At 43.8% G+C, this 26,756-nt stretch overlaps 1 protein-coding gene across 5 annotated transcripts in view; it reads left to right on the forward strand.

Moving 5' to 3' along the window:
* The first annotated feature begins 12,093 nt into the window (after nt 1-12,093).
* LOC137095232 (chromatin modification-related protein MEAF6) overlaps nt 12,094-26,756 on the forward strand; it is a 56,013-nt gene continuing 41,350 nt past the window's right edge. For 3 of the 5 annotated variants that reach the window (XR_010908817.1, XM_067461663.1, XM_067461662.1), the window contains exons 1-5: nt 12,095-12,365; nt 13,638-13,753; nt 13,896-13,983; nt 16,861-16,906; nt 19,013-19,205. Coding sequence is in view for 3 of the 5 variants with exons in the window: in XM_067461663.1 (XP_067317764.1) it covers nt 12,192-12,365; nt 13,638-13,753; nt 13,896-13,983; nt 16,861-16,906; nt 19,013-19,205 (617 nt within the window). In the remaining 2 variants the exon portion in view is untranslated. Of the gene's footprint in view, nt 12,366-13,637; nt 13,754-13,895; nt 13,984-16,860; nt 16,907-19,012; nt 19,206-26,756 lie in introns of all 5 variants that reach the window. The other 2 variants (XR_010908816.1, XM_067461664.1) reach the window with 2 other exon arrangements.

A 26,756-nucleotide genomic window follows, 5' to 3' on the forward strand; every position in this document is an offset into this window, starting at 1 on the left:
GGGAGGATCAGATAAGGGAGACATCCCTGTATTGGAACTTTGTTCTGTAATAAGTGCTTCACCTCAGGAAGATACTGTATAACCTGAAAAAGTGTAACATTCAACTAACCAAGCATTATTCTGAGTTCTATAAGAAAAGTTACAACTTGCAACCACACGCTTTGTGCTCAATAAACTTGTTCTCTTTTGTTTGAAGACTGCCTCACCTCCATTAATTCTGCGTCCAGTGTGCCATATCTCCCAATAATACCTCACATCACACATTGGTGGCACCATTAAGAGTAATAAATAATAAATCGTCCCTCCTCTCTCCTAAGACGTTACAAATTGGTGGCAGACGACGGGATCCGTTTAACAACTGATCAAGTGCCTTAAGACTACTTTGAGAATAATTTGTGAGGTAAAAGTTATTGAAATACGGCTACCAGACGACAGAAGAAGATTACCTCAGAAGCAGCCAATATGGCGGATACCAAAGCTGAAGGGACAGTTGTAGTGACAGTTAGAGAGTCACAGCCAAAAGTAGAAAGGGAAGAAGTTATGGAAACAGCTGAGGTAGAACAAAAGGAGGCTAAGAAAGAAAGCATAGATGAATTAAAGAGTGAATGTGAGAAGTTGAATATGGCAATACAAAAGTGGGATCAAGGCCAGGTACATGAAACATACATAATTTTAAAAGATACAGAAGTGCTGAGGAGTGACTCAGACTTAGTTTTGACAATGGCAGCATGTTTGAGGTGCAGAGGAGATTTAAACAGTGCCATAGAAGTCGTGGCACGAGCTGTGGAATGGCACCAGGAATTTCAGCCAGGGACTCCAGGCCATTTGTCCCTCATCAAGAGAGCCACAAGGCTCACAAAAATAGCCAGGAAGGTGGCTCAGGAGAATGAGGAAGACAAAAATGGCAGAGCTGCCTCTGGGCTAGATGGCGTGGCTAAAGGAGTGATACAGAAAGTTACTAAGGGGCCTGTCATGGTTGCCAGAGAAACAAAGAAGACAGAACCAAATAATGTGTCAAAGGAGAGTTCAGAAACAGAGCCTCAAGAGAAACAGTGTTTGTTCATTTTGTCAAACACCCCAACGGAGGATTACTTAGAATCCATTTCCATTGACAACAAAGACATGAGAGGATTACGGGACACAGGGTCCGAAGTGTGTATTATACATGCAGATATAATACCTCAGAAATTTCAGCATCCTACCTCTGAAATAAGATTAAAAGGCTTGGGACCTACAATACCAACAGCAGTAGTGTCTTTGCCAATAGAATATGGAGGTTGGAAGGGTATGTGGGATTTTGCAGTCAGTCCAGACATACCATACAGATGTTCAATTGGAAATGATCTGGCTAAAAAGATTGAAAACTGGAGAATGACGTGTGAGGAAGAAGAATATAACAACAAAAGCCCTGATCAAAAAGCCATGTGTTTCACCATACAACAGGATGGGGATGAGAATCCAGAATCTAGCACTACGGTTGCTGAGCTTATTAAGAAGACAGGAGGAGTCAGAGAAATTCAACAGGAACAAAGAGCAGAAGAACAACCCTATAGATTTATTGCTGAAGATGGTGTTCCAAATATAAAGTCAGAAGTGTACAGCCAGAAGAGACCATGCAAACGAGGAACAAGGCCTGCAGCAGAGCCGATTCCAGTGGCTGATTATTTGAGAGCCAGTGAAGAGAGTATAGAAACAATAGGTCTGAAAAGACAAGTGATAAACTCTGAGGAGAAAGAGGAATCCTTGACCTTAAAAGATGTATTTCCTTCAGCTCCACGTAAAGAAATTACCTCAGCCAAACTTTTTGACAAAGACAATAAAATAAAATCAAAAGAGAAAGCTGAAGAAAAACAAACTCTGGATGTGACAGTAGAAGCTGATGCGAGTTCAGAATATCCAGGGGTCTTCTGTGGAACAAAGATTCATACACCTGAAGGGCTAATTGAAGTTAAGATGACTTCTAGACATGATTCATCCACTATAAAAGTTCCAGATGATCATACAAAAGAAGTTCTAAAGATTGGAACTATAGCTGAAGATAAGAGTCTAAATGAAACTTATCAAAGAGCTGACATCAACAAAATGATAAATACAAGATTGTACCTTATGACAGATGATGGTGAAGAAGAGAGACATTTTTCTGAAAATAAAAACCAAGCTGATAGACTGACAAGAGAACTAATATACAGAGACTATATTGGTGGTGATAAAAAGAAAAAGCTGCAATTTCTAGCTTTGGAAGTTTGTCCAGATAGCAGTGATGAGCTTGCCATGAAGAAGGATAGTATTTGTGTTCGTTCTTCCAAGGACAGTGAATTCTCTTCAGTCCCAAGAAGAGATGTTCGAGGGATTCCAGATTATTCACTAAAATCTGATGCTACATTAAAGCAAGCCATTGTTCAAGCCCTGAAACTCGATGGAAACAGAACTGTTTCTGATAATTGGAAGGTCAGATTAAAAGAAGAAATCCCAGCAGCAAAAAAGAGAGCAGAAAAGACTTGCAGACGTCGTGTGAGAAAGAAAACCGTATCTCCAGGTCATCGAAAAGACATCTAAAGAAGACAAAAGAAGAAACCTAAAAAGAAGAAACGAAGAAGTGGAAGAAAGAAACTAAAAGATCATCATAAAGAGACATTGCTGTGGACAGTTGGTCCAATACAACCGAGGTTGTGTTTGAACCATGGGACATTGGACACTAAGACATCTATGTCAATGATCAAATGTGGGAGTTTAACTATTGTGTGAGCTATTAACAAATTGGGACCATATGTATGGAGAAAAGTTGTGGTATGGTATATAGATAAATGTCTTATAAATTGACCAAACTAGGTAGAAGGTCAATTATATATGTTAATGGGATAGAAACACATTTGGACAAGGATATTTGATGTTGATATGGAGAATTGAATAGATAGAGGAAAAGGTAATGTATGTGTAAGGTAGTATAATATTAAAGTGTGGTAGGTATATACGTTTGGCAATAGGCAATAAATATTTACGAATATATATATAAATATAGAAATGTTTAGATAGATTGTTTATATAACAAATATTAGAAATGTGAGACTTTGATACCACATCCATAGATGATACTAGAATTTCATAAGGTTAAAGGTTTATATGTATAAATTATAATGTATTTAACCATAATATGTTTGCATTTCAGAAATATTGTGTATTTAGATATTGTTGGATAATTTGTGGAATTATTTTTGCCCATTCCGGGACTGAGAATGGCCCAAAAATAACTTTTTCTGGGGGGGAAGGTGTAAAGAAGTTGATTGTAAATTGTATGATTTTAACTGTATTTGTGTTTGGATTAGTTGCACTAATGCTGGAGCGGCCTAGCTGAGAGGAGTGCGTTACCATGGAGACAATGCTGTAGAGAAGTGGGAGGAGCTTAGAGGGGAGAGTTTGAAAAACGACAGTTTAAGTTCAGTCAGAGTCAGAGTCAGAGTTAGGGTTTAGGGTTAGAGGAGTGAGCAGTCAGGAGTTAAGATTGGAGGGTGAAGAATTGGTAGAGGAAAGATTAGGAGGTTATAGCTGTAAAAGAGTGAATTGTGAAGCAAAGTTTCGAGGCTTTGGAAAGCCAGATTAAGCTACTGGAAGTTTCTTAGCCAGAGAGTTCTGATAAGGGAAACATAACCAGTATTCCGTTAGTCTAAAGAAAGGCTAAAGAATAAGCTTATTAAGTATCTGATCAAGGGAGGATCAGATAAGGGAGACATCCCTGTATTGGAACTTTGTTCTGTAATAAGTGCTTCACCTCAGGAAGATACTGTATAACCTGAAAAAGTGTAACATTCAACTAACCAAGCATTATTCTGAGTTCTATAAGAAAAGTTACAACTTGCAACCACACGCTTTGTGCTCAATAAACTTGTTAACTTTTGTTTGAAGACTGCCTCACCTCCATTAATTCTGCGTCCAGTGTGCCATATCTCCCAATAATACCTCACATCACACATTGGTGGCACCATTAAGAGTAATAAATAATAAATCGTCCCTCCTCTCTCCTAAGACGTTACAGTTGGGTTTCCCGTTCTTCAAGAGTTGGTGTGCTATCTGATCTGCCTTTATGTTGGCATGGGTATTAGTTTGTGAGGGGTCATTGCTCAGCTGTCTTAGCAACCTCCACACCTTCTGGCTGCTCCTGCCCATGTCGACCTCTGTGATCAGCTTGATCCACTTTTGATCCACTTTCTTGGCTTCAGAGATGGAGGACACAATGTTCTGCGCTGCCTGAAGAGTCTGCTCACTAACTGAGGTAAAATCTGCCATCTCCCTCCTAGCTTTTCAAAAGAAATTAAAGGCATGGTTTTGGAACCAGGCTTTTGGACAATAGATGCAAGCAGCACTTTAAAGGAATGTGACTGGAATGACGATATGGCTGATGAGACTGTTTTATTGTTTTAATGATGGCTTATATATTGTTAATTATGCTCTTATGTTTAATTGTGGTTTTAATTACTGTAATTTGTTATGTAATGGCTTCGTAATGGGGCCCATTGTAAGCCGTCCTGAGTCCCTCTTCAGGAGTTGAGAAGGACGGGATAGAAATGCGAGAAATAAATAAATAAATAACATTGTAATATTATTATCAGTATAATGTGTACATACAATATATTATATTATTAGCATAGCACAATATTGGTATTAATATGTCACTATATTGTACTATACCACTTGTAACGAGTTAGGAGAGAGGAGGGACGATTTATTATTTATTACTCTTAATGGTGCCACCAATGTGTGATGTGAGGTATTATTGGGAGATATGGCACACTGGACGCAGAATTAATGGAGATGAGGCAGTCTTCAAACAAAAGAGAACAAGTTTATTTTGAACAAAGCGTATGGTTGCAGGCTGTTGATAAACTTGGAAATACTTTGAGAACTTTACATGTAACTTGGTTGCAATACAGTTCACACTTCTGGATGTTACAACTTGTAATTGACTTTTACTGTGGTGAAGCACTTTCTTAAACAATGTTTCCTGAGGTGAATAGCCTTCCTGTTTGATCCTTCCGTGATCAAACCCCAGATCTCTAGTTCATTTCTAACTAGTGATCTAAACAAGCTTCTATTAGTCCTCTCTAACTAATGAAACTAATTAGGTTTCCCCTTCAGCCTTCCTAAACTGAAGAAACCTCTGACTATTCACAAACGCTGCTTCTCTACTTCCCACTCTCTCTCTCTCAACTGCTAACTCCGACTCCAAAACCCTAACTCTGACTGAACTTAAACTGTCGTTTTTCAAACTCTCCGCTCTAAGCTCCTCCCACTTCTCTACAGCATCGTCTCCATGGTAACGCACTCCTCTCAGCTAGGCTAGGCCGCTCCAGCATTAGTGCAACTAATCCAAACACAAATACAGTTAAAATCATACAATTTATAATCAACTTCTTTACACCACTATACTGTAATATTGTTAGTAATATTTCATGTACCATTAAATATATAATTATATTGTAGTATTATTTGTATTATATTGTACTACATTATAATACTATTATCAATATTATATGTACATACAATGTATGATTATTGGTATAACACAATATTGTTGTTGTAAATTACTTTATTGTACTATACCACTATAATGTAATATTATTAGTAATATTACATGTAATATAAAATATGTAATTACTGTATTGTATTATTATTAGTATTATATTGTACTACCTTATATTATTATCAGTATTATATGTGTATATAATATATTATATTACTAGCACAGCACAATATTAGTATTATATATTACTATAGTGTACTATACCACTATATCGTAATATTATTAGTAGTACATGAAATACAAAATATGTAGTTATTATATTGGATTATTAATGCCTTTGGGGAGTGACCATATATTCCAGTCCTGTTGTTTCACCTACACTGTTTCCCTCATATTGCACTTTCCCCCACCTTATTGAAAGTCTAATTCCACTGTTCAGTCCCCTACGAGCTCCTCTCCCACAAATGTACCTTTTCATTGTTATCTCATCCAGAGTTTCATTATTTTACTTGATTGGTTCGTTTATTTTATTGTGATGTTATTTTGTTGTCTATATTTTATGTTGCTGTAATGTATTATTGGGCTTGGCCTCATGTAAGCCGCTCCGAGTCCCCTTTGGGGAGATAGTGGCGGGGTATAAATAAAGTTATTATTATTATTATTATTATTATTATTACTACTACTACTACATTGTATTGCATTATAATATTGTTATCAATATTATATGTGCATACAATATATGATTAGCACAGAACAATATTAATATTATACATTACTATATTGTTGATGGAGGGAGGGACTCCCAACCAATGACACAGGAGACATGGTGGAACTCTGTCTTCCTGGCTTCCCTTCTTCACTCTGGACCCAGAGTGGCAGTTGGTGGTGGTGGTGGTGGGGGGGGGGGGGAGTATTATTACACTTGGGAACATGATTTCTGTGGTATTCAAATCTGACACTTGGCTTTTAAAAAACTAACTTTTGGCATCTGATTCCAAAAATGGCCACAGTGTGTGTATATATGTGTGTTTTTACTATCACATTAACTTTTTAAAGGTACAGGATATACCAGGCATGGGCAGACTTTGGCCCTCCGGGTGTTTTGGACTTCAACTCCCACAATTCCTAACACACGGAGGGCTGAAGTTTGCCATGCCTAAGATATACTTTCCCTTCATCCCCAAAAACATGCCAAGGAAAATAAAATAAAAAATGACCTGAATATACTGTTTAAATTAACACAGAACAATATTTTATTTTATTTTATTCACACTAAGGCTGCATATATCAGGCGTAGGCCAATTCCTAGGAATTACGGGAGTTGAAGTCCAAAACACCTGGAGGGAGGGCAGAAGTTTGCCCATGCTTAGATTCACCCTTCCGTTTTTATGAAAACTCTTCTAGGACAGGAAACAGGCAGCTGAAGCTGGTCTCAATCTTTCCTTTGCAGGAGCGAGAGGACCCCCCTCGGAGGGGCCACGAGGAGTAGCCTCATCGGGACCATTCCGGGCGGGAGAGAAGCGACAACAGGGACCAGCACCGGGGCCCTTCTGGCCAGAGGAAGTTCCACAGAGACGGCAGGGAGAGGGCCGTTCTGCCGGATCCAGAGCAGGAGGCCCAGAGGGAGTTCTACAACGCATGTCGGAGGGAGCGCTGCCAGCAAGTGGGGGCCAGCGGGGATGAGGAGGGCCTGGAGGAGCAAGGCCCTGGTGGAGCGAGCACGGAGAAGCCAGCCAATGATAACAAGCCCAGCTTCGAGCTCTCAGGTGCCCTCCTGGAGGACATCAACATTTTCCGGGGTGTGGTGATCAAGTACAGCGAGCCCCCAGAAGCCCGCATCCCCAAGAAGCGGTGGCGGCTCTACCCCTTCAAGAACAATGAGATCCTCCCAGTCATGTACATCCACCGGCAAAGTGCCTACCTCCTGGGACGGCATCGGCGTATTGCTGACATCCCCATTGACCACCCATCCTGCTCCAAGCAGCATGCTGTCTTCCAGTACAGGTCAGTCTGGACTTAGACATGGATTGTGTAGTTTAAATTACTGGTTTTAATCTTTACCTGTTTTTTAAAAAACTTTTTGGTTTTTAATGTATATGTTTTTATTTATATGTATATTTTTGCGGCATTGAATTGTTCCCTACTTGTAAGCCGCTCTGAGTTCCTGCTCTGTGATCAAATACAAAAGCCAGCATAGTGATCTTGTTTGCTGTGTACTAATTTTGTTATGTATCTGATAATAATAATAATAATAATAATAATAATAACTTGGCTAAGGGGAGCAAAGGGGGAGCTAGAGAAACAGTCGGTGAGCCACCAAATTAATAATAATAATAATAATAATAATAATAATAATAATAAGTCTAAGGAGAGCAGAGAGGTGCCCGGAGAAACATTTGGTTAACCAGCAAATTAATAGTAATAGCATGGCATAGTCAAGAACACACCATCATAAAACATTCAGTAAAATACATATGTTAAAATGTATTTCTATGAAATGCACATTAAATACACATTTGCTCTGACAGCTTTGTAAGTCAATTCAGGAAGCTTCTCCTGGGTCCAAAGGAGTGGAGAGGGAGCCAGAAAAATATTGGTGTGAAAGTAAGAAGTCTCTGGAGATGAGGGGAAAAGATGCTTTGGGAGGTATTGGGAGATTACTGGAAACTAGGGTAGAAAAGTGATTAAAGTATTAATGGCACCTGGGATGTAATTCTGGGTGGAATCTAGCTTCAGAGGGATGTATTATTCTGTCCTAACCTTGTGTTTCTTGCCAGGTTGGTGGAATACACCCGTCCGGACGACACAACGGGCCGGAAAGTGAAACCCTACATCATTGACCTTGGTTCAGGCAATGGCACGTTTCTGAACAATCAGCGCATCGAGCCTCAGCGTTACTACGAACTGAAAGAGAAAGATGTGCTGAAGTTTGGTTTCAGCAGCAGGGAGTATGTTCTCCTCCATGAATCGTCAGACACCTCAGAAGTGGAGCACAAGTTGGAGGAAGAGGAAGAGGAGGAAGACAATGAGGAGGAGGAATCCACTTGAAAGCTCTTCTGAAGAGGGAAGACTGGGCCTTTTTTTTGCAGCCAAACTAAGATCCAGACCAGACGGTTGAGGCACCGCTGCCCTGACACCTCTCACTGCCTTAAACTCTTGCGTTGGGACACTTTAGGGCTCATTTGCCTCCAGGTTCAGTGGTTGCGGGCCTTGACTGGCGGAATCAGCTCTTCAGTTGGTTCTGATCTATCCAGAGAAGCGAGGGAGCTTTTTGCGGACCAGGCAGGGAAGTGGCGTTTGCATTATTAAAAAAAACAAAAAAACTCTGAGACCACAAACCATACTGGACAAAAGCGGGGCCTTTCCCAAAATGACCAACTGTTATATTGATTTTGTTCTCTCCTGCCCCCTTCCTTCCCCATTTTGACAGCTGAAAAATAGAAGCTACTTATTATTTTTTGAAGTAGAATTTTGGAATATACAAAGCTTGGTGAATGTTCTGTGTAATGTCTTTGTTTTTTATTAATGTGTCAAAAGGAAAGAAATTACAAGACTTTTATGGATTTCTACAATGCACATAACCAGTTTTCAGGGATAAATGTGTATAATTAACTCCTAGGCTGTCCTGTCTGGAGTTTTAAAATGAGCATTTGGGCTCTGTGGATTTCTTACTGATAAAATGGGGGTGGGGGTGAGAGGGTGTTTGATGCAAGTGCTTTTGTGGCCACCGTGACTCTTTTCCCACTTAATGCAGTGGCTATAATTCCCAGAAAAAGCATGAGGAGAACAACCTCATCATGTGTCTCATGGGAGAGAGGACTGGGGAGGCAGTCCAGGGCTTTGCAGAGGGTTTAATATCATGTAAGCGTGGGGCCAAAGACCATTTATTCAGGCGGAAGGTGCCAGAAAACTGCTTGGGACAGCAGTTCGGTATCCTTTTCAATAGTCTGTATTTCTTAAAAAATTAAATATTTGTAAATTTAGTTTGAACATGTTGTTGTTGTGATAATTTTTCTCCAAGTAATTTACAAAGGGCAGGAAGATGCAGAGGGTGTGCATCTGGCAAGTGTTTTCCCTTGTTCTCATCATTGGGGAATCACTGGCCTTCTTCCATCTTATGCCCTTGTACTTATGAAAGGACTTGTTGTGGCTTTCATTTGGAACCAGAGACCCATAGTCCAAAGCATGCTTTTTCTCCGCCTTCCATTAGTCCCCATTGTGAACGAGGGAGGTGGTTAGATTGGGGCCTTTTGCCGCAAGGGATTTGCATGTCCTTGCAAGGGACCTTCCTGCAGAAGCAGGACCTATTGATCTCACATTTACATACTTTCAAAGTGATAGGTTGGCAGAAGCGGAAGGTCACCCTGCTCCTTGGATTTAAACCGCCGACCTTTCAGTCACCAAGTTCAGAAGCTCAGTGGTTTAACCTGCTGTGCCCCGGGGGCTCAATAAGGATAATATGATTTTAAAAACCCATAAAATGTCTTTTAGGGCTATTTAGTGAGAGAGATCGGAAAGGAGATGAAGAAATTTGTCAACATTGCTTTGTTGCAGCTAGATTAATGAAATCTTGGAAGGGGAAAAAATTGCCAGACTGTATTCAAATGTCCAATGGTATTAGAGGAGGAAACAATGAGGAATTTGCTAAAAAAAATGGAGGCTTGGCATTTGGATATTTGGAAAGAAAGGTAAATGTAGATTTTAAAGATGCTGCAAGGGGAATTTATTAAAGCAAATATAAGGATGGGTTTTAATAGACAAAAAACTCACAAGGAGTAGTTACAGAAGTCAGGTGGTGGGATCATGGTGTGGAATGAGATGTTGTGATTGTATAGTTTTTGCCTGTTGTTGTATTATTTGTTCTATTTGTTACTTGTATAAAATACAATTAATTTTTTAAAAGCTGAAAAAATAGCGTTCAAGATATGGTATAGTGCACAATGCTGAGGATTATATTTCCTGAACCTTTGTGTATTGTAACCTGCAAACCAATTGTTGTTTATTCGTTCAGTTGCTTCTGACTCTTTGTGACCTCACAGACCAGCTCACGCCAGAGTTCCCTGTTGGCCGTGGCCACCCCCAGCTCCTTCAAGGTCAGGCCAGTCACTTCAAGGATATCATCCATCCATACCATCTCCCCTCCCGACATATAAGACATATAAGAGGGTTTCGCGAGACCAGTTGCTCTCGTTGAAACAGTGTAGTAACAGTGAGGCTGATGAGCATATTTTAGTTCTTGCGGACCACTAGTGGTCCACGGATCATAAGTTGGGAACCTTGAGCATTGGCTATGCTAACTTGTTTATGAATTGTTGTTTATTTGTTCAGTTGCTTCCGGCTCTTTGTGACCTCATGGACCAGCCCACACCAGAGCTCCCTGTTGGCTGTGGCCACCTCCAGCTCCTTCAAGGTCAAGCCAGTCACTTCAAGGTTGCCATCCATCCAACTTGCCCTTGATCAGACCCTCTTCCTTTTTCCTTCAATTTTCCCCAGCATCATTGTCTTCTCATGATGTGGTCAAAGTACTTCATCTTTGCCTCTAATATCCTTCCATCCAATGAGCAGTCGAGCTTTATTTCCTGAAGTATGGATTGGATGGATGTTCTTACGGTCCAAGGCACTCCCGGAATTTCCAAAAGCGTCTATCTTCTTTTGCTCAGCCTTCCTTATGGTCCCGCTCTCACATCCGTAGGTGACTATGGGGAATACTATTGCTTTGACTATGCGGATCTTCGTTGCCAGTGTGATGTCTCTACTCTTCACTATTTTATTGAGCTTGGTGATTGCTCTCCTCCCAAGAAGTAAGCGTCTCCTGATTTCCTGGCTGCGGTCTGAATCCGCAGTAATCTTTGCACCTAGAAATACAAAGTCTGTCACTGCCTCCATGTTTCCTCCATCTATTTGCCAGTTATCAGTCTGGTTGCCATCATCTTGGGTTTTTTGATGTTTAATTGCAACCCAGATTTGCATTTTTGTCTTTCATCTTGGTCAGAAGGTTCCTCCTTTCCTCCTTGCTTTTGGCCACCAAAGTCGTAACATCTGTATATCTAAGATTGTTAAAGTTTCTTCCAGCAATTTTAACTCCAGCCTTGGATTCGTCAGGCCCTGCATGTTGCATGATGTGTTCTGCATACAAGTTGAATAGGTTGGGGGAGAGTATACAACCCTGCCGCACACCTTTCCCAATCTTGAACCATTCTGTTGTTCCATGGTCAGTTCTTACTGTTGCTACTTGGTCCTTATACAGATTCCTCAGGAGGGAGATAAGGTGATTTGATATCCCCATCCCACCAAGAACTTGCCACAATTTATTATGATCCACACAGCCAGGCTTTAGGATAGAGTGGAATGTTTATGAATAGAGGAAACCAAAACATTTGGGAAGCATGACATTCGAGAAAGGTGTCTACTGCCTATATTCAGTTCCAGTCCAGGCGTGGGCCAATTTCGGGAGAATTGTGGGACTCGGAAGTCCAAAACCCCTGGAGGGAGGGCCGAAGTTGATGCACACCTGTCAATCTAATCTCAACTGGGGCCGTAGTGCTGGGAGGGCTCTTCCCTCAGAGGCGGAGCTTAGTCGCACCCCGCCTCCTCCTGGCCTCGCCTCAGCCGCTCTGCTGCCACTGCTGGGCCCAGGCGCCTCGGGAGGCCTTCCCTTCTTCCCTTTGAGCGGGCCATGGCGGCGCTGCACGGGGGCGGAGGGGCCGGAGGAGGAGCGGGGAGCGGCGGGGGACTGGGCGGCGGGGCGGGAGGAGGCTCCTCGGGGGTGGCCAAGGCCGGCGCCCCCCCGCAGATCTCGGACACCCGCCGCGAACTGGCTGAGCTGGTCAAGCGCAAGCAGGAGCTGGCGGTGAGGATAGGGCGGGTGGGGAGGGGAGCAGGGAGGGGCGCTGCACTCCCCCCCAAGTCGCCTCCTTCAGGGACGCAATGGCTGATGGGTTGCCCTTCTTCCCTCCCTCCCGCACTCCCTCCCTCCGTCCAAACGCCGTCCCTTCTTACTCCCCCCTCTTTCCTTTGCTCTCTTTCTTCCCCTTCCCTTCTTTCCGTCCTTCCTCCTTCTTTTCCCTTCCCTCCCTCCCTTCCTCCTCCCTTCTTCCTTCCTTCCCTCCCTTCTCTCTTTCCTTCCTCCCTCCCTCCCTTCTTCCTTTCATTTTCTTTTTCCTCCCCCCCTCTCTCCTTCCTTCCCTTCCCTCCCTCCTTTTTCTTCTTCCTGTCTTTGCTCCCTCCTTCCTCTCTCTCTTTCCCCTTCCTTCCCCCTTCCTTCCTTCTTTCCCCCTCCCTCTTTCTTTCTTTCTTCCCTCCCCTCTCTCTTTCCTTCCCTTCCTCCTTGTTTCTTCCTTTCTTTCATCCCTTCCTCTCTCTCTCCTTCTCCTTCTTTCCATGCTTCCCTCCCTCCTTTTTCTTTCTTCCCGTCTTTCCTCCTCCCTCCTTCCTCTCTCTCTTTCCCCTTCTTTGCTTCCCTCCTCCTTCCTTCCTTCCTTTCTTTCCACCCTCCATCCGTTTTTCCTTCCTGTCTTCCCCCCTCTCTTTCTTTCTTTCCTCCCTCCCTCCTCTTTCTTTCTACTTCCTTCCTCCTTCCTTCCTTTCCCCCTCCCCTTCCTCTCTCTCTCTTTTTCCTTCTTCCTTCCTTCCTTTCTTTCCTCCCTCCCTCCTTCCTCTCTCTTTCCCCTTCCTTCCCTCCCTCACTCCCTCCTTCTTTCTTTCCTTCCTTCCTTCCTTTCCTCCCTCCCTCCCTCCCTCTTCCTCTCTCATACTTCCCCCTTCCTTCCTTCCTTCCTTCCTCTTTCTTTCCTTCTTTCTCTCCTCCCCCTCTTTCCTCGCTCTTTCCTTGCACTTCCCTCCTTCTTTCCCCCTCCTTCCCTCCCTTCTTTTTCCTCCCTCCCTCCCTCCTTCCTCTTTCTCTCCTTTTCCTTCCTTCCCTTCCTTCTTTCTTTTTGCTTTCTTGCTTTCTTTTTGATTCTTCCTTTTTTCATTCTTTCTTACTCCCTCCCTTCTTCCTTCCTCTCTTCCTTCCCCATGGATGCAATGACTTTCCTTTATTTCCTCCCTCCAACTTCCCACCTTTTCAATCTCCTTCCTTCCTCTCTTTCCTTCTTTCTTTCCTGCCCTCTTCCATCCCCAGGAGACCCTGGCCAACCTGGAACGCCAGATCTATGCCTTCGAGGGCAGCTACCTGGAGGACACCCAGATGTACGGTAACATCATCCGTGGGTGGGACCGCTACCTCACCAACCAGAAGTAAGCAAGGAAGGCCTGACACATTGAGGGGGGCAATGGGAGGTGCTCTGGTCCCTGGGCATTTGCAAAGTGCAGGAGTCTGCCCCCAGATGCAGCCAGGAGGCTCCAGACCCAGTGCCTGCTTCTCCTTTCTCACTGCCAGGAACTCCAACAGCAAGAACGACCGGCGGAACCGTAAGTTCAAGGAAGCCGAGCGCCTCTTCAGCAAGTCTTCGGTGACCTCTGCCGCTGTGAGTCCCTTCTTCCCATTCCTCTCCCTACTCCCAGGATGTTCTGGGGGGTGGGGGGTGGCACCCTATTTATTTATTATTTATTTACCTTATTTATATACTGCCTTTCTCAGCCTGAAGGCGACTCAAGGCGGTTTACAGTTTGCACAATTTGATGCCCCCAACAACATAAATTACCATTTAAACAATTAATATATAATATAAAACCAGTAAAAACATAAGTCTTCAGTGTCTCATTACTAAAAACATTTTCCAATCGCATCGTCCAGTCATTCCATGGGTCTAAATTTGCCAGTTACACTGCATTTGCAAAAGCTTGCTCAAAAAGCCAGGTTTTGACTTGTTTTCGAAATATTAGGAGGGAGGTGGGCCACTGCTGAGAAGGTCCTGTCTCTTGTCCCCGCCAAACGTGACTGCGAAGATGGCAGGAGGAAGAGCAGGGCCTCCCCAGAAAATTTTAGAGTCCTAGAAGGTTCATAAGGTACATTCGGACAGGTAAGCATCCAGCTGTGCACGGCCCAGCATGCACCTGCTCCTGAGCACACACATGGAAAGAGATGGCCAGAGAATTTGATGCCCATCTCAAGGGTCATGGAAGTTTTAATTTATTTAGATTTATTTACTTCACTTGTATACTGCTTTTCTTACCCGGGGTGGGGTGGGGGGACTCAAAGCAGTTTCCAACATATTTATGGCAAATTTTAATACCTCGCATACATATGAAAGCTAACAAAACAACAATAACATATAATTATCAATTAGATCATAAAAGTGTAACAACGTTTAGACCAGGGGCCCTCAAACAAAGGCTTGAAGGCCAGATATGGCCCTCCAAGGTCATTTACCCAGCCCTTGCTCAGGTTCAACCTAAGTCTGAAATGACTTGAAAGCACACAGCAATAACAATCCTAGGTTCTTGTGGGTTTTTACCGGGCTACAGAGCCATGTTCTAGAGGCATTTCTCCTGACGTTTTGTCTGCATCTATGGCAAGCATCCTCAGAGGTAGTGCTTGCCATAGATGCAGGCGAAACGTCAGGAGAAATGCCTCTAGAACATGGCTCTGTAGCCTGAAAAAACCCACAAGAACCTAGTGATTCCAGCCATGAAAGCCTTCGACAATACAATAACAATCCTATCTCATCAGTCAAAAGCAGGCCGACACTTCTCATTGAAATACTAATAAGTTTATATTTATTAAAATTGTTCTTCATTTTAATTATTGTGTTGTTTTTAAGTGGGTTTTTTTTTTTTGCACTACAAATAAGATAAGTGCAGTGTGCATAGGAATTCATTTATGCTTTTTTCAAATTATAATCTGGCCCTAGAATAGTTTGAGGAACTGTGATCTGGCCCTCTGTTTAAAATGTTTGAGGACCCCTGATTTAGACAATTAAAAAGTAGAGTTAAAACAAAATAATATAAATGTTAAAATCACATAACCCAGAAATCAGGGCCCAAGGCCATTCCAAATGTCAAGTAACAATTGCACATAATACCTGATGGTTCCTTGTACTGCTTACTGCCCAATGGCTTGGGATCTTAGATAAGTTTTTACTTTTTTCTGAAGGTAAGTAAGGAGGTTGCTGATTTCGTTGGGAAGGGAATTCCATAGTCAAGGGGCCACCATTGAGAAAGCCCGGTCTCTCTTCCCACCAGTCACACCTGTGAGCAAGGTGGGATCGAGAGCAGGGCCTTTCCAGATGATCTTAACCTCCGAGATAGTTCATAGAGGGAGATACTTTCCGATAGGTAAGCTGGGCTGGAACTGTTTAGGGCTTTATAGCCTAAAGCCAGCAATTTGAATTGTGCTCGATATCAGACTGGCAACCAGTGGAGCTGGCGTAACGGGGTTGTGTGCGCCCTGTACCCTGCTCCAATAACCGGTCTGGCTGCCTCCCGTTGGACCAGTCAGAGCTTCCGAACAGTCTGCAAAGGCAACCTCGCATAGAATGTGGGGAATTGTGTCTCAGGTCCTAATGGAGGCTGTTTGGGCAACGTGAATAACAAAACCATTGCTTTTCACATGGTTGGACCTTGTCTGTTGTGGAGGACATCACAGAAAAAGACCCTCTAGAGAACAATACGGACAACGAGACACCATTTGGGAGGCTCCCCTTGACCCTGCCCTCGAAGTGATAGATGGAATCTGTGGCATCCTCTCCAGCCAGCCTTGCTCCCCTCCTTTCTCCAATTTATTTATTTATTTGAAACATTTATTTTCCACCCTTCTCACCCTGCAGAGGACTTTGTGCAGAGCACAACATATATACGGCAAACATTCAATGCTGGGATATAAAACCATAAATCTACACAAACATTAAAATCACTTTAAAATCATTTACTTACAAACCATCTCAGGACACCATTCTATTATGGCCTCATTACACTGCCCCAAAGGCTTGGTCCCACAGACAGGTTTTCACTATCTTTCTGAAGGACAGGTGAGAGGGGGCTGATCTAATACTGCCAGGAAGGGAGTTCCATAGCTGAGGGGCAATCACTGAGAAGGCTCTCGTCCCCAACAAAGGCTCTTGTGACAGTGGTGGGAGCGAGAGTAGGGCCTCCCCAGAAGATCTTAGTCTTTGCAGTGGTTCATAAAGGGAGATGCATTCGGACAGGTAAACTGGGCTGGGGCCGTTTAGGGCTTTACAGGCCAAAGTTAGCACTTTGAATTGTGCTTGGTAGCAAACAGGCAGCCAGTGGAGCTGACGTAACATGGGATTTGTGTGCTCCCTGTACGCTGCCCCAGTTATTAACTTGGCTGCTTCTCATTGGACTATTTGAAGCTTCCAAACAGTCTTCAAAGGCAGCCCCTGGACCCTCACTCTCACTTTCTCTCTGCCCTTCTCATCCTGGCCTCTCTTCTGTTTTTCTAGGCGGTCAGCGCATTGGCTGGTGTTCAGGACCAGCTCATTGAGAAACGTAAGTTGGGATGGGTGTCTTTCCTCTGGTGCTGGTCAGGGGGCCGTCCCAGTCTCCTTCTGCCCCCCCCCCCCCGAGGCCCTTCATCTGAGGCTTTCCTTTGTTTCTCCTATCATGAAAATATTATTGCAGATTTGATAAATGTGTATTTAATATAATATATGGTATGAATGGAAGGATGTATGAATGGAGTTAATAATTTTGGGAGCACCTGTAAAAAGGCCTGCATTGATTAACTACCTGCTTGCTGGACTGTAATTAAAAGTTGCTAAAAAGTAAATTCTGATAAGAACTGAGAAAATGATAACAGAAATATTTACAATGCTAAGAGGAAAGTCAACATAAGATCAACACCAATCAAGAAAAATCAACATCTGGCCAGGAAACTGAGATGGATCCAGGATGGAAGGTGTCTATCCTTAATTTACAACTTTGGGACTACATCAGCAGAATATTCCTATAAAAGACTCAACCTAATAATTTTCAAAGTGTGACAGACAGAAATGCTGTTCACCCACTATGTTCCGCTCCATGGGAAGGAGAGAGATAGTGTACCATGGAGTGGCAGATTTGAAAGGGAACAGTCTGGTAACTTTGGCCTTCTTTCTCAAGGGAAGAGGAAGAAGTGTGTTTGGAGTCTTACATTTTGTGCAGAGAGTCAGGTTCTGCCGTATGGAAAACAGAGATCTGGTCCTTGGCATTCTGCTTAGGGAAAGGATGCATTTTGAAGTTTTGAAGTTATGAGTTTTGGAACTATGCGTTGGCATGCTGCAGGGAAGCAGGGTCTGGCCTAACAAGTGCTTCTCCAAGGAGGGAGAAAAGAATATGGTAATATTTGGCATACCAAATCACCTTATCTCTCTTCTGAGGAATCTGTATAAGGACCAAGTAGCAACAGTAAGAACTGACCATGAAACTGACCATGACCATGACTGGTTCAAGGTTGGGAAAGGCATACGACAGGGTTGTATACTCTCACCCAAGCTATTCAACTTGCATGCAGAACTCATGTGATGTTCGGGGCTTTAGGAATGCAAGGCTGGGGTGAAAATTGCTGGAAGAAACATTAACAACCTTAGATATACAGATGACACCACTTTGATGGCCGAAAGTGAGGAGGAGCTGAGCAGCCTTCTAATCAAGGTGAAAGAAGAAAGTGCAAAAGCTGGGTTGCAGTTAAACATAAAAAAACCCAAGATTATGGTAACAAGAATTATTGATAACTGGGAAATAGAGGGAGAAAATGTGGTGGCAGTGACAGACTTTGTATTTCTAGGTGCAAAGATTACTGCAGACGCAGACTGCAGCCAGGAAATCAGGAGACACTTCTTAGGAGGAGAGCAGTGACCAATCTTGATAAAATAGTGAAGAGTAGAGACATCACACTGACAACGAAGATTCACATAGTTAAAGCAATGGTATTCCCCATAGTCACCTACGAATGTGAGAGCTGGACCATAGGGAAGGCAGAGCAAAGGAAGATAGATACTTTTGAACGGTGGTGTTGGAGGAAAGTGCTGAGAGTGCCTTGGACAGTGAGAAGATCCAACCAGTCCATACTTCAAGAAATAAAGCCCGACTGCTCATTGGAAGGAAGAATAGTAGAGGCCAAGATGAAGTACTTTGGCCACAACATGAGAATAAAGGAAAGCTTAGAGAAGAGTATGATGCTGGGGAAAATGGAAGGAAAAAGGAAAAGGGGCCTACCAAGGGCAAGATGGATGGATGGCATCCTTGAAGTGACTGGAATGACCTTGAAGGAGCTGGGGGTGGTGACGACCAACAGGGAGCTATGGTGTGGACTGGTCCATGAAGTCAAGAAGAGTCGGAAGCGACTGAACAAATTAACAACAAAATATTTGGACTCATGATGATGACTTCATGTACATGTGTGTGAATAGTGATTGAAAATGTGATTCTCCTTTCTTTGTTTGTTAACCAAAGTAACTGAAAATCCAATGTAGTTGTATGGAGTCTGTATGTCTAAATGTTTTTCTGCAATCTGATATACCCTCTCACACTGGAAATTGCAATAAAAAGAACCTATGCTTTAAAGTTATTGAAAAGTCATTCATGACACCCCCTCTTCTCAAATTGTTGCTGCAGGGGAACCCGGCAGTGGAATGGAGAGCGACACATCACCGGACTTCCACAACCAGGAGAACGAGCCCAGCCAGGAGGAGGCTGAGGAGCTAGACTGCGCCGTCCAGGGGGTCAAGCCCCAGAAGGCCGCCTCCTCCGCTTCCAGCAGCCACCACAGCAGCAGCCACAAGAAGCGCAAGAACAAAAACCGACACAGGTGGGTCAGCGGGGCTGGGAATGGGCATTGTGGGCAGAGAGGCAGTGATGGGCTGGGAAGGCCTTCCCTTGGAAGGAGGCCCTCCAGACCCTCCCAGCCCAGGCCCCAGCATACCATATTGATGCCAATCTCACTTGCCATTGAATCTAATACGCACCTCCATTTCCAAAACCCTGAAACCAAGAAAAGTATTTGCTGCCAAATGTAATGTGCAGCGGCGAAAAATGTGTTCTTTGTAAGTCAGCCAAAAATGTGCACATTACTGTTGCTTCCTGTTTAGGATTTCTTCATTGTAAACAATTGTGCTAGAACATCAAAGCTTCCAGAGATGGAAAAGAAAACCTTGGAGTTCCATCTCTGCTGTAGAATGAATCCACTTTACCTGCCTTGGTTCAATGGTATGGAATCCTGTCAAAGAATCCTAGTTCAACAAGGTTTTGAGCCTTCTCTGCCAAAGAAACCTGGTTTCTCACCAAACTACAAATCCCAGCATTGCCTAGCATTCAGCCATGTCCTTTTAAATAGCAGTGCTATGGAATACTGTCAATCCTAGTTAGACAAGGTTTTGAGCCTTCTCTGCTAAAGAAGCCTAGGTCCTCACCAAACTACAAAACCCAGCATTGCATAGCATTCAGCCATGTCCTTTTAATTAGCAATGCTATGGAATCCTGTCCGACAATCCTAGTTTGACAAGGTTTTGAGCCTTCTCTGCCAAAGAAGCCTGGTTCCTCACCAAACTACAAATCCAAGCATTGCCTAGCATCCAGCCATGTCCTTTTAATTAGCAGTGCTATGGAATACTGTCAATCCTAGTTTGACAAGATTTTGAGCTTTCTCTGCCAAAGAAGCCTAGTTCCTCACCAAACTACAAAACCCAGCACTGCATAGCATTTAGCCATGTCCTTTTAATTAGCAATGCTATGGAATCTTGTCCGACAATTCTAGTTTGACAAGGTTTTGAGCCTTCTCTGCCAAAGAAATCCACTTCTTCACCAAACTACAAATCTCAGTACTGTATAGCATTCAGCCATGTCATTTTAATTAGCAATACTATGGAATCCTGTCCAACAATCCTAGTTTGACAAAGTTTTGAGTCTTCTCTGCCAAAGAAGCCTGGTTCCTCACCAAACTACAAATCCCAGTATTGCATAGCATTCAGCCATGTCATTTTAATTAGCAATACTATGGAATCCTGTCCAACAATCCTAGTTTGACAAAGTTTTGAGTCTTCTCTGCCAAAGAAGCCTGGTTCCTCACCAAACTACAAATCCCAGTATTGCATAGCATTCAGCCATGTCCTTTTAATTAGCAGTGCTATGGAATACTGTCAATCCTAGTTTGACAAGGTTTTGAACCTTTTCTGCCAAAGACGCCTAGTTCCTCACCAAACTACAAAACCTAGCACTGTATAGCATTAACCATGTCCTTTTAATTAGCAATGCTATGGAATCCTATCAGACAGTCCTAGTTTGACAAAGTTTGAGTCTTCTCTGCCAAAGAAGCCTGGTTCCTCACCAAACTACAAATCCCAGTATTGCATAGCATTCAGCCATGTCCTTTTTATTAGCAGTGCTATGGAATACTATCAGACAGTCCTAGTTTGACAAGGTTTTGAGCCTTCTCTGCCAAAGACGCCTAGTTCCTCACCAAACTACAAAACCTAGCACTGTATAGCATTAACCATGTCCTTTTAATTAGCAATGCTATGGAATCCTATCAGACAGTCCTAGTTTGACAAGGTTTTGAGCCTTCTCTGCTAAAGAAGCCTAGTTCCTCACCAAACTACAAAACCCAGCATTGCATAGCATTCAACCATGACCTTTTAATTAGCAATGCTATGGAATCCTGTCAGACAGTCCTAGTTTGACAAGGTTTTGTGCCTTCTCTGCCAAAGAAGCCTGGTTCCTCACCAAACTACAAAACCCAGCATTGCATAGCATTCAGCCATGTCCTTTTAATTAGCAATGCTATGGAATCCTATAAGCCAGTCCTAGTTTGACAAGGTTTTGAGCCTTCTCTGCTAAAGAAGCCTAGTTCCTCACCAAACTACAAAACCCAGCACTGCATAGCATTCAGCCATGTCCTTTTAATTAGCAATGCTATCGAATCCTGTCAGTCAGTCCTAGTTTGACAAGGTTTTGAGCCTTCTCTGCCAAAGAAGTCTGGTTCCTTACTAAACTACAAATCCCAGCATTGTATAATATTGAGCCATGTCCTTTTAATGAGCACTAAGATCACCATATGATACAAATCTAATTTTGGCCTGGTCATTTAGCCAAAAAAGTGGATGATCTGTGCCGGGAGCTCGACAGGGGGAGTGTGTCCCTGTTGGTGCTGCTGGACCTCTCAGCGGCCTTCGATACCGTCGACCACGGTATCCTTCTGGGACGCCTCGCAGGGATGGGTCTTGGAGGTACTGTTTTGCAGTGGCTCCGGTCATTCCTGGAGGGTCGATCTCAGAAGGTGTTGTTGGGGGACACCTGTTCAACCCCACAACCATTGTCTTGTGGGGTTCCTCGGGGCTCAATATTGTCTCCCATGTTGTTTAACATCTACATGAAGCCGCTGGGGGAGATCATCTGGAGTTTCGGGGTATGGTGTCATCTGTACGCGGATGATGTCCTGTTCAACATCTTTATTAATGACTTAGATGAAGGGCTAGAAGGCATGATCATCAAGTTTGCAGACGACACCAAATTGGGAGGGATAGCCAATAGTCCAGAGGACAGGAGCAGAATTCAAAACAATCTTGACAGATTAGAGAGATGGGCAAAAACTAACAAAATGAAGTTCAACAGTGACAAATGCAAGATACTCCACTTTGGCAGAAAAAATGAAATGCAAAGATTACAGAATGGGTGACGCCTGGCTCGAGAGCAGTACGTGTGAAAAAGATCTTGAAGTCCTCATGGACAACAAGTTAAACATGAGCCAACAATGTGATGTGGCGGCAAAAAAAGCCAATGGGATTTTGGCCTGCATCAATAGGAGCATAGTGTCTAGATCTAAGAAAGTAATGCTACCCCTCTATTCTGCTTTGGTTAGACCACATCTGGAATATTGTGTCCAATTCTGGGCACCACAATTCAAGAGAGATGTTGACAAGCTGAAATGTGTCCAGAGGAGGGCGACTAAAATGATCAAGGGTCTGGAGAACAAGCCCTATGAGGAGCGGCTTAGGGAACTGGGCATGTTTAGCCTGAAGAAGAGAAGGCTGAGAGGAGATATGATAGCCATGTATAAATATGTGAGAGGAAGCCACAGGGAGGAGGGAGCAAGCTTGTTTTCTGCTTCCTTGGAGACTAGGACGCGGAACAATGGCTTCAAACTACAGGAGAGGAGATTCCATCTGAACATTAGGAAGAACTTCCTGACTGTGAGAGCCGTTCAGCAGTGGAACTCTCTGCCCCGGAGTGTGGTGGAGGCTCCTTCTTTGGAAGCTTTTAAGCAGAGGCTGGATGGCCATTTGTCAGGGGTGATTTGAATGCAATATTCCTGCTTCTTGTCAGGGGGTTGGACTGGATGGTCCATGAGGTCTCTTCCAACTCTTTGATTCTATGATTCTATGTCCAGCTCTGTCACTCCTTTCCACCTGCTACTAAGGAGGCTGTCCAGGTCCTGAACTGGTGCTTGGCCGCTGTGATGGTCTGGATGAGGGCAAACAAATTGAAATTGAATCTAGACAAGACAGAGGTACTCCTGGTCAGTCGCAAGGCCGAACAGGGCATAGGGTTACAGCCTGTGTTGGATGGGGCCGCACTCCCCCTGAAGACGCAGGTTCGCAGCTTGGGTGTGACCCTGGACTCATCGCTGAGCCTGGAACCCCAGGTTTCGGCCGTGACCAGGGGAGCATTTGCACAGCTAAAGCTTGTGCGCCAGCTGCGCCCGTACCTTGGGAAGTCTGACTTGGCCACGGTAGTCCACGCTCTGGTTACATCCCGTTTAGACTACTGCAACGCTCTCTACGTGGGGTTGCCTTTGAAGACAGCTCGGAAGCTCCAACTAGTCCAACGCTCGGCAGCCATGATTTTAACAAGAGCGGAGCGCAGGGAGCATACAACCCCCCTGTTGCGCCAACTCCACTGGCTACCGATCTGCTACCGGGCTGAATTCAAAGTGCTGGCGTTTGCCTTTAAAGCCCTAAACGGTTCCGGCCCAAGCTACCTATCTGACCGCATCTCTGCCTATGAACCCACCAGGACTTTGAGATCTTCCGGGGAGACCCTGCTCTCGATCCCGCCTGCTTCTCAAGCTCGGCTGGCGGGGACGAGAGATAGGGCCTTCTCGGTGGTGGCTCCTCGGCTGTGGAACGCCCTTCCTACGGACATTAGACTAGCACCATCTCTAATGGTATTCCGCAAAAAGGTGAAGACCTGGATGTTTGTGCAGGCATTTGAGTAATTTAGTGCAATCTGGTAATGGAACATAGGAATGGAACAATGGACGACGAACCTGGACTACGCTTGGATGATAAGATTGGGTACGGTTGTTTTTTGTAATAATTGTGCATTGTAATTGCTTATTGGTAATTTATGGATAATGTGTTAAGTCAATTGTTATATGTTGTATGGAACCACTGCTCTTTCTACTGTTTTTACTGTTTGTGAACCGTTGTGAGTCGCCTTCGGGCTTGAGATATAGCGGTATATAAGCAAAGTAAATAAATAAACAAATAAATAAATAAATAAAAAGGGTGAGCATTAGATTCGAGTAAATACAGTAATTGCCTCTGTCAAGACTGGGTATTGCAGTAGAGAGGAGAAGACCTTTCTGTTGTCATATTTCCCAATATGTCACCCAAGAAGATGAGTTCTCCTTCCATGTCTCTGCATGCCTTCAATGACCCTGTGAGGTAGGACAGGTATTGAGAGAGATAAGGAGAGGGCTGGCCCACATTCACCCAGGGGTTTCCGCCTGGCCTTGTTCACTAGAACTTGGTGCAGATCCCATTCCTTCCAGCCTCGGCTTCCTCTGCTAAATGTGTTTACTCATTCTCATCTCACTTTCCAGGTGAGGAAGAGGATGAAGTGGAGAATAAAAAAGGAGGAAGGGGCTTAAATTTAAGGGGTGGTTTAAACACCTCAAGAACACATTAACCAAGGAGACGGAGCAGAATGAGTTGATGCAGAATAGGCACCTGCATCGGTGTGGCCAAATAGTTAGATCCCATGACTGCTGTCAGCAGGGAAAGTGTGTCTGTGATACCAGGAGGCAAGAAGAGGACAGCAGAGAGAGGCAGAGAACCATAGGATCATAGATTTGGAAGCGATCCCGAGGCCATCCAGTCCAGCCCCTTCTGCCAGACAAGAAAAGCACAATCGGCACCCTCTCAAGAGATGGCTACCGAGCCTCTGCTTAATAATAATAATAATAATAATAATAATAATAATAATAATAATAATAGGACATAGAGTTGGAAGAGACCCCCAAGGGCCATCTAGTCCACCCTCTCCATTCCTCTAGGCAGGAAAAACACAATCAGCACCTTCCCGACAGATCACTATGCAGCTTCTGCTTAATAATTGATTAATAATTGATTGCCAAATGTAAACCGCCTTGAGTCGCCTCCAGGCTGAGAGTTGCGGTATACAACTATAGTAAGTAAGTAAGTAAGTAAATAAATAAATAAATAAATAAATAGGGCATAGAGTTGGAAGAGATTCCCCAGGAGCCATTTAGACCTCCTCTTCTTTCTATTAGGCAGGAAAAACACAATCATCATTCTCCTGACAGATCGCCATGCAACTTCAGCTTAACAACAACAACAACAACAACAACAACAACAACAATAATAGGACATATCAAGTTGAAAGAGATCCCCAGGGGGCATCTAGTCCACCCCCTCCTTTCTGCTATTCTGGAGGAGCACAATCAGCACCCTCCCAACAGATGGTCATCCAGCCTCTACATAATAATAATAATAATAATAATAATAATAATAATAGGGTGTAGAGTTGGAAGGGACCACTAGGGGCCATCTAATCCATCCCCTCCATTCTTCTAGGCAGGAAAAACACAATTGGCACCCTTCCAATAGATGGCTATCCAGTCTCTGCTTAATAATAATAATAATAATAATAATAATAATAATAAATAGGACATAAAGTTGGAAAAGACCCCAGTTCAGCCCCTTTCTGCCAGGAAGAAAAAGCACCATCAAAGCCACCACCCCCCACCCCCCACCCCCCGACAGATGGACATCCAGCCTCTGCTCAATAATGATAATAATAGAATAATACAATAGAGAGTTGGAAGGGACCCCAGGGGCCATCAAGTTCAGCCCCCCTCCTCCAGGCAAAGGAAAGAGGGCTCTTTTTTTCCAGCTCCTCCAGTGGTAGGGAGTTCCAGAGTGAGAGTGGGCTCCATTTTCCTTCCAGAGGATGGAGGCAGGTTCCCGTGCTTAGTTCTGACCGGAGTACAGATTCTGTGAGATAAACCCTGGGTGTCTCTTGTCCTCCCTTCCATTTCTTTCCTGTGTGAGAGAGCAGGGAGTCGGGGGTGGCAATAGGGAGATACACCTTTTTTGCTTGCTGCCTTTGCCTCGTCTTGGCTTTTGTCCCTTCCAGTGAAGCTCTGTTCCTGGCTTGTGAGTGAGGCTGTGCTGTGTTTGTGTCTTTGCGTGTGTGTGTGAGAGAGAGAAATGCCTGGGCCAGGACCCTTCCTAATTGCTCCTAACTCTGCTTCCTGCCTCTTTTTTCACCATCATCTGGAGAGTTATTGACTTGGGAGTCTCCTGAGGGATCCAGAGCCTTCTGCTCCAAACACTGGTTATTGAGGCAACTCCACCATGGCTTCCAGGTACCTTTAGAGCAGACATGGGCCAACTCCGGCCCTCTCTCCGGGTGTTTTGGACTTTGGGCCCTTCCACATAGCGTATTGACCTATAAAGCTCTGTACGGCTCTGGCCCAGCTTACCTGTCCGAACGTATTTCCCTCTACGTCCCACCTCTTCTGGGGAGGCCCTGCTCTCAGCCCAACCTTTGGCGCAAACACTCTTGGCGGGGACGAGGGACAGGGCCTTCGCAGTAGTGGCATCCCTCCTCGCCTTCAGGAGGAAATTGAAAACATGGTTATGGGACCATGCCTTTGGGTAGCCGGCAGATAATTTGACAGTGGTAATAATTATAATGTTATGGAAAATGGACTATGGACAGGCTTCAGATTGTGTTGTGCTCGCTGAATTCATTTCTACATAAGGCTAGACAGCCGGTATTATTGCACTTTTATTAATGTTCTTTTTATTTTAACACTAATTTTAAAACTAATTTACTATGTTTTATATGTAATTCTGTATTATTTATATGTAATGGCATCGAATTGTGCCAGATGTAAGCCACCCTGAGTCCCCTCCTCTCTGGAGGGGGGGGGGGGGGTTGAGAAAGGCGGGGTACAAATGTTTGAAATAATAATAATAATAATAATAATAATAATAATGTAATATAACCCAGAATATCAAGGAAGAAAATCCCACAATATCTGCTTTGAACTGAGATATTTGAGTCCACTTTGCCATATATTCCAGTTCAAAGCAGATATTGTGGGATTTCCTGC

This window comes from Anolis sagrei, chromosome Y, assembly GCF_037176765.1.
Source record: "Anolis sagrei isolate rAnoSag1 chromosome Y, rAnoSag1.mat, whole genome shotgun sequence".
Lineage (NCBI taxonomy): Eukaryota > Metazoa > Chordata > Lepidosauria > Squamata > Dactyloidae > Anolis > Anolis sagrei.